The following is a 12,382-nucleotide window of genomic DNA, read 5'->3' on the forward strand; positions in this document are numbered from 1 at the left end:
GCACCGGCACCGGGGGGACGTGGCCAAACAATGGGGGCGTGGCTACGAGTAGGGGGCGGAGCTTCCGCGTGACGTCACGCTCGAGTGACAGCGCGGCCGTCGGACCGGGGCAGGGCAGGGCGCGCTTCCGGGACCGGGAGGCGGTGCCGCGGGGCCAATAGGAGGCGGGATCCTGCCGGCCACAGCCAATAGGCGCTGTAGGGGGCGTGGCCTGGGCCCCGCCGGCGGCCGGGGGCGCCCACGTGCGGCAGCAGCATGGCGGCGGCGGCGGGCGGCAGGCGGGCCAAGGCTCCGCGCGGAGCGGCGGCGCGGCGGCGGACACGGCCGGCGGTAAGGGCCGGGCCGGAGGGGGACAGCGAGACCGGCGAGGAAGGGCTGCCTCGCCGGGGTCGCTGCCGTGGGACTTTCGCTGCGCCCGTCCCCATCCCCATTCCCGTCCCGTCGATCGCCCCATTTTGTTCCGCAGGCACCGGGCGCCGATGGGAGACCGCGGGCGACGGCCGGTCGGCCCGCCGACGAGGAAGTGTCCAGTGATTCCGAGACAGAGAGGTAAGGGCTGCGCCTGGGGAGTGCCGCTACCGTAGCGGGGCGCCGGTACCGGGAGATGCCTGTACTGGAGAGATGCCGGACCGGGGGATGCTTGTACCGGAGGGATCCCGGACCGGGGGATGCTTGTACCGGAGGGATCCCGGACCGGGGGATGCCTGTACCGGAGAGATACTGGACCAGGGGATGCCGGTACCGGAGTGGGTGTCGGACCTGGGGCTGCCTGTACCGGAGAGATCCGGGACCGCAGGATGCCCGTACCGGAGGGGGTGCCGGTACCGATGCTCACGCACGCGTGTCCCCGCAGCCCGTTGCTGGGGCGGCGGCGGCGAGAGGCAGCGGAGGAGGAGGTGGAGGAGACGCCGCAGGAGAAGAAGCTGCGCTTGGCCAAGCAGTACCTGGAGGAGCTCCGGCAGCTCGGTGAGTCCCGCCCGGTAGCGGTGCCCCGCGGGGCGGCCCCGGGCGCTGAGCCCGAGCCTCACGCACTGTCCCGCCGCAGAGGAGGAGCGGGCGGAGGACGAGGAGGAGCTCGAGCCGGCGGATCTCATCGGCGACCGCCTGAAGGAGGACGTGGTGAGCGGGGAGGCGGGCGCGGCCTCTCGGTCCCCTGGGCGGCAGCGGGCTCTGTCCCCTTCCCGCGGGACCGGGACTGAGGCCACCACCTCTGCTGATCGTCCCCCTTCTTCCCCAGCTGGAGCAGAGAGGCCGGCTGCAGCGCCTGGTCGCCAAAGATGTGAGTGCTGGGGGTGCCCGACTGCCAGTGCCAGCCTCGGGGACGCTAAGGCACGGCCAGCACAGTACAGCCTTTCTCCCTGGAGAAGTCAGGGTGCTGTGCTGGGGTGCTCCCGTGCCTGGGGAGGGGTCCTGGGCAGCCCAGCTCACACCCTGCTCTTCCTGCAGGTACAGCCTCCAGATCCAGCCAGGATCCGTGTGCTGCGGGGACACCAGCTGCCTGTTACCTGCCTCGTCATCTCTCCTGATGACAGATTCATTTTTTCTGCTTCCAAGGACGGCTCCCTCATCAAATGCAAGTGTTCACCTGGGGCTGTGGCTGGCTGTTCCCAATCCCAACCCCTGCAGGGACCCAGGTGTCCTCTGAGGTGGCTTGGCCCGTGGCTGTTCTTGGATTGTGCATAATTCCAGGCTCTGTGGAAGGCTCACTGACACTTTGGGGAGTGGTGGGAGGCTCCCAGAGGGTGATTGTGACGATTTTCCCGCAGGGGAGGTGGACAGTGGGAAGAGGCTGTGCGTGGTGCCCGGGGGGAAGAAGGGCACGGAGGAGCGGCACATGGGGCACGCGTCCCAGGTCCTTTGCATGGCCATTTCATCGGACGGCAAGTACCTGGTACGGGCACAGGGGGGTTGGGATGGCCCTGGGGAGTGTTCGTCCTGGGGGTACAGCCTCATGCCCAGATGTGCCTTGCTGGGTTAAAGCAGCCCCTGTCCCCTGCTGGGCCAAGAACGGGTCCCTGGGACAGCCAAAGCCCATGGAGTGGGAGTGGAGGCAGGGGTGGGCTGTGGGTGTCCAGGGTGCAGGTCTCAGGTGTCCCCTGCTGCCTGCCAGGCTACGGGAGACAGGAACAAGCTGATCATGATCTGGGATGCAGCCACCTGCAAGCGCCTGCACATCTTCACGGGGCACCGCGACGCCGTCTCGGTGAGCTGGGGGCACTGGGCACAGTGCCGGTGGGGCCAGGCAGCTGTGTCCTGCTCGGCATCCCTCACTGCTGTGCTGTGTCCGTCTGTCTGTCCCCAGGGCCTGTCCTTCCGAAAGGGCACACACCAGCTGTACAGCGCTTCCCACGACCGCTGCGTCAAGGTCTGGGACGTGGCTGAGAACGCATACGTGGAGACCCTGTAAGACCTGGGGAAATCCCACTGACCCGCCAAGGGGTGCCCAGCAGCCCTGAGGAGGTGAGGGGGCAGAGGGCCCTGCTTGCCACAGCTGTTTGTCATCTCCTTGTGCAGGTTTGGGCACCAGGACATCATCACAGGGCTGGACAGCCTGAGCCGGGAGTGCTGTGTGACAGCGGGGGGACGCGACGGCACCGTGCGGCTCTGGAAGATCCCTGAGGAGTCACAGCTCGTCTTCTCTGGGCACCAGTAGGTCTGGGGTGCGAGAGGGGGCTCTGGGCAGGTGTGTCCTGCTGGGGTAGTGCTGTGTGGGTGCCAGGAGCCCTGCAGGATCCCAAAGCACACCTGTAACTGCTGGCCATTGCCTCTTCTCCTCGCAGGGGTTCCATCGACTGTATCCAGCTCATCAACGAGGAGCACATGGTGTCTGGTGCAGATGATGGGTGAGCACAGGGCCAGGATGATGCCTGGGGTGGGCAGGGTGTCCCCTCAGCCCCCTCATCCCTCCCATCCCCGCAGGTCTGTAGCCCTGTGGGGGCTGACGAAGAAGAAGCCGCTGGCGCTGGCCCGGCAGGCGCACGGGGAGCAGGGCACCCAGGGCCTGCAGCAGCCCTGCTGGATCTCAGCCGTGGCTGCCCTGCGCAACAGTGACCTCCTGGCCACAGGTGTGTGGGGTGGCAGCCTGGGGGGGAAACCAGTCCTGCTCCCATCCCTGGGCTGGGGTGCATGACGGGCTCCTCTCTGCGCCCCAGGGTCCCACAGCGGCAGCGTGAAGCTCTGGAAGTGTGGTGAAGGATTTCGGAAGCTGGAGCACCTCTTGGACATCCCCTTGGTATGGATGGATGGGCAGGCTGGGAATTCTGGAGCTGGGCTGGAGGGTCTCTCAGCAGGGACTGCCCTTCTTGGGCTGCAGGAGAAGCCTGTGGGAGCCCCTCACCCTGCCCTGTCCCCTCCAGGTGGGTTTTGTCAACAGCCTCAAGTTCTCAGCAGCTGGTGACTTCCTGGTGGCTGGCATCGGGCAGGAGCACCGGTACTGTCCCCCCTCCCTGGTGTAGCTGCCTGCAGGTGCAGCTTCCCCCTCCTTGGAGTCTTGTTGGATGGTGACCCCCCCATCTCTCTCACCCACAGGCTGGGACGGTGGTGGAGAATCAAAGAGGCCAAAAACAGCATCTGCATCATCCCCCTGAAGCAGAAGACCACAGCCTCCAGCCCTGAATCCCCTGGCAGCTCCTAGCCCTCAGTCCCTGGAGCCACTGGAGCAGGTCATTCTGTCGCTGGAGCTGTGCCTCCCTCCTTGGTGCAGCCACCACTGTGCTTGGCAGGCTGTGCCTGGGGGTTGTCACACGGCCCCTGATTCTGCTGTTCCCATGTCTTGATGTGGCTCTGCCCTCTGCGAGGGTCTGTTCCCTTCTCTCAGGTTTGGCTGTACCTGAGCTCTGGAACAATCCATTTTGTAAAAAAAAAACAACACCAAAACCACTTTATTTACATAAATTACAAAAAAAAAAAAAAAATCACACTTTTGTTCACAGAAAAAGTCTACTCTTAAAAACTTGGTTGGGCTCAAATACCTGGGTCCTGTTGCTTGCCCTGAGCCTCCAACGCCCCCCAGGGCTCTGCAGGGGCTGGGGTCAGCAGGAATTTGTCTGCCCCCACTCCTGCCCTGTCTCCCGGTAAGGGATGAGAAGCGCCACACCCAGTGAGGGAAGTGAGGGGGGAGGCTTAGGCCCAGCCCAGCCACGCTCGGTGGCTCTCCTGAGGCCAAAACCAGGAGGAAAACATGAAAATGCAAAGCACTGGGGAAAGGCTGATGTGGTCCAAGGCTTGGCACAGGAGGGGATGGGAAAGGCATCCCTGGGAAGCCGGGGTGGGCTTTGGGGCGAGGGCAGTGTGTGGCACCACAGCGAGGGAGTGGGATTGGTGCAAGCCAAAAGCAGGAGGTGGAATGTGGCTTGAGAGGGAGTGGAGGTGTGCCCGGGGGCTGGGGACAAGGGGCAGGGGATGTGTCTGCACCAGGGCTCAGTGCAAGGGACAGGGACAGGGTATTTGTGCACAGCTCAGTGCGAGGTCCGTGCCATGTGCGCTACGGCTCAGTGCAGGGCTGGGGGACGTGGGGACATTCACCGTGGCTCAGTGCAGGGCTGTGGGGGCACATGGCTCAGTGCAGGTGACAGAGGGACGTGCCGTGGCTCAGTGCTGGGGACCCGGGGACGTGCGCCGTGGCTCAGCTCAGGGAGGGGGATGTTCACCATGGCTCAGTGCAGGGTGTGGAGGACAGGGTACATGTAAGGTGGCTCAGTGCAAGGGAAGGGTGACACGTACCATGACCCGACATGTGGGATGTGTAGCTCGTGCTGGGGCAGGGACCGAGCCTCCCGGCTGCACCTGGCACCTCAGCAGGCCGTGCTGCGGGCACTGCTCTCCCTGGGGAGCAGTGGGGGTGCTGTGTGGCAGCACCACAGCCTGGCCCCCCGTCCTTCACAAGGATGACGTTGTGGAATCCACCACCTCACGGCCATTGCACACCGTGGGCACGTACGGCGAGGCTGAGCCTGCACAGGAAGGCAGCAGTCAGGGCTGGGTTGGGGTCTGGCAGCAGCACCGCCCAGCATCCCATGGCAGCGGTGCCCAGGGAGTTGGGGTGGTGGGTGCCCAGGATGGCCATGTCCCCCCAGGTGCCTAGGGCAGTCATATTCCCTGGAGCTAAAGGGGAGAGTGCCTCGGGTAGTGACGGGCACATGGGGGCAGCTGAACCCCCTGTGTTGGGGTGGAGAGTGTCCCCTCAGAGCAATGGGCCCTGCTCCAGGGCCCCTCAGGACCAGTACCCCTCTGGCAGCTGTGCTGTGCTGGGAGATGAGGCATTGGGACAGAGGACAGGGAAGAGCCCCTGGGGACACATCCGCCATTCCTCCCCATTTCCTGCTTTGCCCTACCCCACACCCCATTTTCTTCAGGAGCCCATGCTGGGGTGCCCACACACACCCCCCAGCAGGAAAGGGGCGCTGTGCCCCAGCCCTGCCGCAGCCCCAGCGTGCTCACCGTGGGACTGGCTGGAGCTGGCTGCTGCCACGCTGAACCGAGCGGTCCCCACGCGGTGGCTGGCCACGTTCTTCTGCGGCTGGAAGAGGATGATGTGCAGCTTGGGGGTGAAGAGGCAGCCGAGGACCACGGTGCCGCTGAGGCTCACCGAGATGCACATGGTGGTGGTCTGGACCTGGAGACAGGGGTGGGCATCAGGTGCTCCACCCGTCAGCCCTCTGCCCCAAGCAGGGCAGGATGAAGCCCATGCTGTGGCACTGGCCAGCCCCAGTGGGCACAGGCTGCACCCTGCAGGCACATTCCACCCCACACCACATCCCTCTGTCAGGGTGGTCCTGCAGAGGAGCCATGGGCAGAGTGGGGACACTGCCCTGGTGGAGACAAGTTGCTCCTGCAAAGCAGGTACACCCCAGCCCTGCCCACATGCTGCTCTGGGGCACTGCCCGGGGCCAGAGCCTGCACTCCCCCACCCCGGTGCCCACTCTCTCTGGGACCCCCTGACTAACTGCCCCCCCAACTCCTCAAGACCCATCAAGAATATGTTTGGTTGCCCATGCCAGGATGCATCCCATGCTACCCAGTTCCTGGCCCTGCTTCCAGCCCAGGGACCAGGCTCGCTCTGGGGCTGGCATTCACGCCCTGGGCTGTGGTGCCTGGATGAGCCAGGGGATGTCTCATGCTGTTGTGTCAGCAGGCTGAAGGATGACTATCATTCCTCCATGACAGTCATGGCTATGGGGGATCTCTGGAGGTCTCAGGGCCATTTCCCATCCTCATCCTAGCAAAGAAGTGAGGGGGGCAGGTCCTCTCTCCAGGACTCATTGCCCCATCAGCCACAGCCCCTCAGGACCCTTCACCTGGTCCTGAATTACCCAGTGCAAGGTGACCATCACCAGGTGTGTGGGTGCAGACCCATCCCCAGGCCCATGCATCTCCTAATCATGGACCCTGCGTGGCCCAGATCTCCAGGACCATTTAGATCAAGCCCTGTCAGAGCCCCTCAGAGCTCCAGCTCTTACACGGTAGTCGCTGGAGGTCACGTAGAAGATGGGCAGGAAGGCCAGCCAGATGATGCAGGTCGTGTACATGGTGAACCCAATGAACTTGGCCTCGTTGAAGTTTTCGGGACATTTCCGTGTCTTGAAGGCGTAGACCGTGCAGAGGACAATCAAGAGGACATTATAGGTGAGCGAAATGAGCATGTTGGAGTCACGGTTGTTGCACTTGAGGGTGACAATGTACCTCTTGTCAGGCTCAGTCTCCTTGCCTGTGCCAGGGGTCTCCACCAGCAGCCAGATGATGACGATGATCAGCTGGCAGGAGATGAGGGCCATGCAGATGACCACCTGTGACGTTGGGCTGATGAAGCGGGGGCGCTGGACGCCCTCCTTCACCCCGCTGAAGATCCTGGCGATGCGATTCGTCTTGGTCAGGAGGGCCGAGTAGCAGACGGCGAAGGAGGTGCCCAGCCCCAGGCGCCGCAGCGTGCACACCCCCGTGGAGGGCTTGGCGATGAAGATGAAGGTCATGCTGTAGCACATGAGGACCCCAGTCAGCAGAATGTAGCACAGCTCCCGTCCAGAGGCCTTCACGATGGGAGTGTCGTTGTTCTTCACGAAGACCCCGATAACGAAGAGGGTGGAGATAAAGCCCAGGCAGGAGATAGTGACGGGACCAATGGCCCAGACATCTTTCCAGCGGATGTACTCTTGGGGCAGCTCGTAGCAGCCATTCAGGGTCTCGTTGGGCCAGTAACCAAGACCACAGTCCATGCAGGTGAACTCATCCAGCAGGTACTCGTAGGGCTGGCAGGGGATGCAGATCCAGCAGCAAATGTCTCCGGGCTGCATGCTCTTGATCTCGTTTTTCTTGCAGGGGTCGCTGCACTGGGACACAGGAATGGAGGTCTCAGCCCAGGGGATGAGGCTGGTGTCCAGCATGAGCCCCTCTGCCCAGTAGCCCACTTTCTGGTACCGGTACCGCCCGTCCATGTGGTGGTAGTTGAAGATGTTGTAGCGCCCGATGCCGTCGCCGTAGCGGTCAAACCGAACGACGCTCTCCGTGTCCGCTGGCCTGAAAGGAGCTGCAGGGAGGAGAAGGGAAGACAGTCACTGCCTCAGGGCAGGAGAACACTCACTCCAGGCCTCGAGGCAGGGCTCCTCCAAAGGGTCACATCCCACCACGGCCACAGAAAAATGCCCAACCTGGTTCCTGCCTTGACTCCCATCCTTGCTGCCCGTGTACATGTTAGGGAGCAGGAAAGCAAAGGTGGAGAACTATCCACCTGCCTGAGAGCCTGAGAGCCCCAGCCAGCTCTGCAGGGCAGAGGGTGGTTGTGCAGCCTCCATGGCTCTCAGTGACTCCTGGTAGCCAAGACATCCTCAGCCCAAGTTACAGAGGACATGCTTCTAATTCACCCCAAATTGCATGGGTCCCTGATCAAGGGTATCCCACCAGTTTAATCCCTGAAATGTCAATAAATCATGATGGTTGCAAGGACTCCTGTTCTCGAGAGTCCCTGGGGCTGGGTGGGGCTGGTCCCACCCAGCTGTAGCAGGATGGAGCTGGTGGCCAGCTTCTCCATGTTTCCACTGGGGACAGAAGGCCTGGATTGCCTCCCAAGGATGATGGTGGGCTGGCTGTTGGCACCTCAGAACAACCCACAGCCCTGGGCATGGACAGGCTGGAGGAACTGGAGGGTTTTAGGTCAAATTTGGGCCTCCTTGTTTCCTATCCTCCACCCATCCCTTTCCAGTTTGGCAGCCAAACCCCCTCTCCACTTTGGACTCACCATCAAAATTAACATTGAGTATAAAGTCCTTGTAAAACCTCTTGCCATTGACAGGCTTCATGGCATCACAGAGCTTGGTGGAGTTGGGGCACAGTGTCCGGTGCATGTTGTGCAGAGAGTGAGCCATGGCATAGACTGCATTGACCACAAACGTGATCTTGGACTCTGGCTCAAACTTGCCTGTCTTGAGGGAGTACCGGCTGCAGTCCTGCGTGTGGAAGCTGCACCTAAACTTCTGCTCCCAAAACTCCCGGAACCAGGGATTTCGGCTGTTATTGTAGGGGTGGAGGCTACGGAAGTAGGAAGCAAACTCCTTGATGGGGTAGGCTGCCAGTTCAATGGTGATGGCCCCCTCTGCCACCGCTTCGCTGCCGGCCACCACGCTCTCCAGGGCTCCCCACCCATCACTGGCCACCCACATGAAGGACACGTTAGCTCTCTGGGCAGCTGCCAGCAGCTCCCGGGCATCTTCACTTCGGGTGAACAGCACGACCACTCTGGCATTGGGCTTCTGCAGCAGAGCCCGCACCACTCCATCGTAGGTCTTCTTGTTCATGGAGCGCCCCACCTTCTCGGAGGTGGCGATGCAGATGTTGCGCATGCGGGCTTCCTGCTCGAAGGCCTCGATCCCCGTCTCCCCGTAGTCACCCTCCGAGGCCACAGTGGACACGTAGGTCCAGTTGAAGAAGCGGAGGATCTCTGCCATGGCTTTGGCTTGGTAGAAGTCTGGAGGGACAGTGCGGGCGAAGTAGTCATAGCGGGACTTGTCACTGAGCTTGGCACTGGTGGAGGCATAGCTGATCTGTGGGATCTGGAAGAGCCGCAGCAGGTTGGCCACCTGCATGCAGGAGGAGAGGTGAGTGCCTGAAGGGGTGGTCAGCAAGGGACATTCCTGTGGGGGGACCCCTGTCCTGTACCCAGTGCTGCGTGATGCTCCCAAACACAACCACTGGGCTGAGGAGCAGCCCATCCCATCCCAGAGCATCCTGATCTGTGGAGGGACTGGAGAAGAATGGATGGCACATTCATGGAGTGCCTGAGCCCTCAGACATGCTCATTTATCTTTATTTTTATAATTTTTTAGTGTTTCAAGCACTACACTTCGAAATTCAGGTCTGAGGAGGGGACAAAAGCAGAAAGTCTGCCATAGGTGACCTGTGGGAAATTCTTGATGGCAAGGAGAAAGCCAGGATGCCTGGCAGCCCTACAGCACAGGGGAAAGGGGTTCTAGGGGCTGGGAGCCAGGGCAGAGGCCCCCAGCAGGCTGGGGGATGCTGCAGAAGTGGGTCAGGGGAGCGGCGCCTGCGCATCCCACATCAGGAGCTCAGTGGGACTGGCACCTTCCAGCCACTCAGCAGAATCCCTCGTTAGCTTCAAAGGGGAAAAATCCCCACTAATGAGGCTGTTAAACCCAGGCTCTGGGGGCAGCAAGGGGACCTCGGGTGTGCCAGCGGGGCTGCCAAGCCTGCCCACATCTCACTGCTCCCCAGGCAGGAGACAAGGCTTAATTAACGTGGACAAATTATCTTGACGACAAATTCCCCTAATGGCAAGAGTGTCCCCGAGCGCAGTGATGCTGCTGCCTGTCCTCACCATGCATGGGAGCTGCCAGCCTGCTATGCCCCTCCAGTGCCCCTTGAGCTGCCCAGCCAGCCCACATTCTGCCCCTGCTGACCCTGCCTGCCTGGGGTTGGGACATGGGGACATGCTGGGTTCCCAGCAAGGGAAGGGACAAGTGCCCAGGTGGGCTGGGATGCTGCCTCCATCACACAGTCCCAGCTTCTTCTACTCCATGCTGGGGGATGCAGGGGCCCCAGGGACCAGGACACACAGTCTGGCACACGCTGGGGACTCATTAAATCTCAGCAAGTGTGTGGCCCACCAGCCACCCCTGTGACTCAGCTGGTCCTGCTGAGTCCTGCATCCTCAGGGGATGCTCTTCTCCCTGCTGAAACCAACCTCCAGGAGCACAGAGCCATGGTTTTTGGGGCTGAGACGCACCCCAGCCAGGGTCACAGCCAGGTCTGAAGGCTGAGGTGCCTGTCCAGTGCCCCCTCACACTGGTCTGCTCTGCCTGGCACAATCCAGACATGAGCTGGACTGAGGAGCTGCACTTGCCCCCTTGAACCCAGGAGAGGAATAAACACCTGTCCCATGTGAGGCTTGGCTCCTACAGCTAATGGACTGTTGGGGGATTCATGCAGCCCCCAAGGAGACCCTGGGCACATCCCCCAGAGCCACAGAGAGCTGGCTCATTCAGGTGGCCACCCAGCATTCCCTCCCCACTGGAGGAAGGGGCAGAGCATCACTGTGAGGGATGAGTGAGCTTCCCTGTGCCACGCTGGCAGTGGCATCACTGCACTGCTGCCAAGGTTTTACCCCCCTCCCGCACTTCAAAGCCCCAGCCCCATTGGAGCCCCTCTTGCCCCTCGGGGAGGTACCTGGATGGAAACGTCGCTGTAGGAGCCGCCGATGACGCCGGTGATGGCAGTGGGAACGTCATCGTGGACGGCGTAGGAGCCGTCGGGGCAAATGTGCTCGGAACCATCCACCCTGGTAAGGGAGGCACGGACGAAGTCAAGGGACTGCTCTAGGGCATAGGTGTCCTTGGAACAGGTGTCCAGGATGTGAGCACCCAGCTTCACCCCCGGCAGGATGCTCCCGTCCTTGTTGATCTCGTCCAGGGCGAAGAGCATGGCCTCCAGGCGCTGAATGCCCCGGTGCTCGTTTATCTTGCCACAGTCTTCGCTCCCCACTCCTTTCTCATGCACGGGGAAGAGGCCCCCAATCACCAGGTCCCCATCCATGCTGATCTCCTTCTTGCCAGCCATGCCGTGCCCAGCAGCCAGACAGGTGGCCAGGTGCATCAGCCCCAGCCAGGCGGCCAAGGGCACCGCCATGGGGTGTGCTGGTGCTGGCTGGGGGACCCACGCCACCCCGTGTCACCCGCTGCCACCCGTCAAGGCGAGGGCGGGCAGTTCCCAGGCATTGGGTGGTGGGGGGTGGCACGGCGTGGTGTCGGTGGGAGAGAGTGGTGTCACCCCAGCAGAGCCCTCAGCACCTGGAAAAGCAAAGGGAAAAGCTGCTGGATCTGTGGGATGCAAGGAATGACAGGGACAGGGACAGGGACAGGGACAGGGACAGGGACAGGGACAGGGACAGGGACAGGGACAGGGACAGTCAGTGCTGCACAGGAGAGCCAGGCCATGAGCCTGCCTGTGCCCCCCACCCGGTATACCCTTAGGAAGAAATCCCCTGCAGAAAGGCAAGATGAACCGATGCAATAGCTCCCACAGTGACCCAGAACCCCCAGGACACACACAAGTGGCACAGATCGCAGGGCACATGGAGGGGCACAGGGACCAGCCTCCCCACAGCACTCCCAGGGACACACTGGCATAGGGGGGGCACAGAGCTGGCCCCTCTGGCAGCATCAGGCAGAGCAGCCTGCAGGGGGACAGCTTGGCAGCCCTAAAATATCACAGAGGGGGAAAGAGCCAGGGATGTCACCTGGCACAGGCAGACCAGGCTGGGCAGACAGAGCCAAGGCCAGCTCCAAGCCGAGCCCCCGACCCACGCAGCAGCATCAGGGGTGATGACAGATCCCACCCTCCAGCCGAGAGCCCTGCCAAAACCAGCCAGCCATGAGCCCACCGTGCCCACAGTATTTTAATCTCCATCCCATAGCCATGGGGCTGCTGCTGCCCCCAGAGCTGTCCACGGCACCGGGCTGGAGCAGGGACTCTCCACTGGATTCACCCTCACACAGCAAGGCGCAGGTTCTGGCAGTCGCGGTGCTTCAGAGTCTGTTCTCTCACCACCGCCCCTTCCTTCCCTGTATACTAAATTCAGAGATTTCAGTAAAAGTAAGAGCCAGGTTTGCTGACTCCCTCTGCAGAAAGCACGGAGGCGCGGGGGAATCAAAGGCTTTTGCAGCAGGCAGGCCTTGTTTTGGCAGAGGATGCAGTCCCCTCCGAGATTGGTTGTCTTTTCCCAAATCACAGGAGAGATTTGTTTCCCACTTGAAGCTGACTGCTGAAATCCCTCGGGGCTGGCATTTCAGGGACCATGGGAGAAGGAGACCCCCTGGCAGTCCAGAAGCCTCGGGCTGCTCTGGAACGGGAAGCTGCTGAGGCTGTGACTGGGCCACAG

General features: G+C 62.0%; 2 protein-coding genes across 2 annotated transcripts; one reads left to right on the forward strand and one right to left on the reverse strand.

The window, feature by feature from the left end:
* Positions 1-255: 255 nt before the first annotated feature.
* On the forward strand, positions 256-3,890 carry RRP9 (ribosomal RNA processing 9, U3 small nucleolar RNA binding protein). The gene is made up of 15 exons (XM_030956961.1): positions 256-330; positions 467-549; positions 854-966; positions 1,046-1,119; positions 1,238-1,279; positions 1,447-1,573; positions 1,767-1,891; positions 2,111-2,203; positions 2,303-2,403; positions 2,515-2,649; positions 2,781-2,843; positions 2,920-3,065; positions 3,153-3,232; positions 3,357-3,430; positions 3,529-3,890. The coding sequence occupies exons 1-15, from the start codon at positions 256-258 to the stop codon at positions 3,632-3,634; spliced, it is 1,437 nt and encodes a 478-aa protein (XP_030812821.1). The 3' UTR covers positions 3,635-3,890.
* A 988-nt stretch (positions 3,891-4,878) lies between these two features.
* On the reverse strand, positions 4,879-11,148 carry GRM2 (glutamate metabotropic receptor 2). The gene is made up of 5 exons (XM_030956789.1): positions 10,672-11,148; positions 8,231-9,068; positions 6,459-7,522; positions 5,440-5,614; positions 4,879-4,952 (listed from the first exon to the last, which is right to left on the reverse strand). The coding sequence occupies exons 1-5, from the start codon at positions 11,128-11,130 to the stop codon at positions 4,879-4,881; spliced, it is 2,610 nt and encodes an 869-aa protein (XP_030812649.1). The 5' UTR covers positions 11,131-11,148.
* Between the last annotated feature and the right edge of the window lie 1,234 nt (positions 11,149-12,382).

The sequence above is a fragment of the Camarhynchus parvulus genome, chromosome 12 (assembly GCF_901933205.1).
Source record: "Camarhynchus parvulus chromosome 12, STF_HiC, whole genome shotgun sequence".
NCBI classification, from domain to species: Eukaryota; Metazoa; Chordata; class Aves; order Passeriformes; family Thraupidae; genus Camarhynchus; species Camarhynchus parvulus.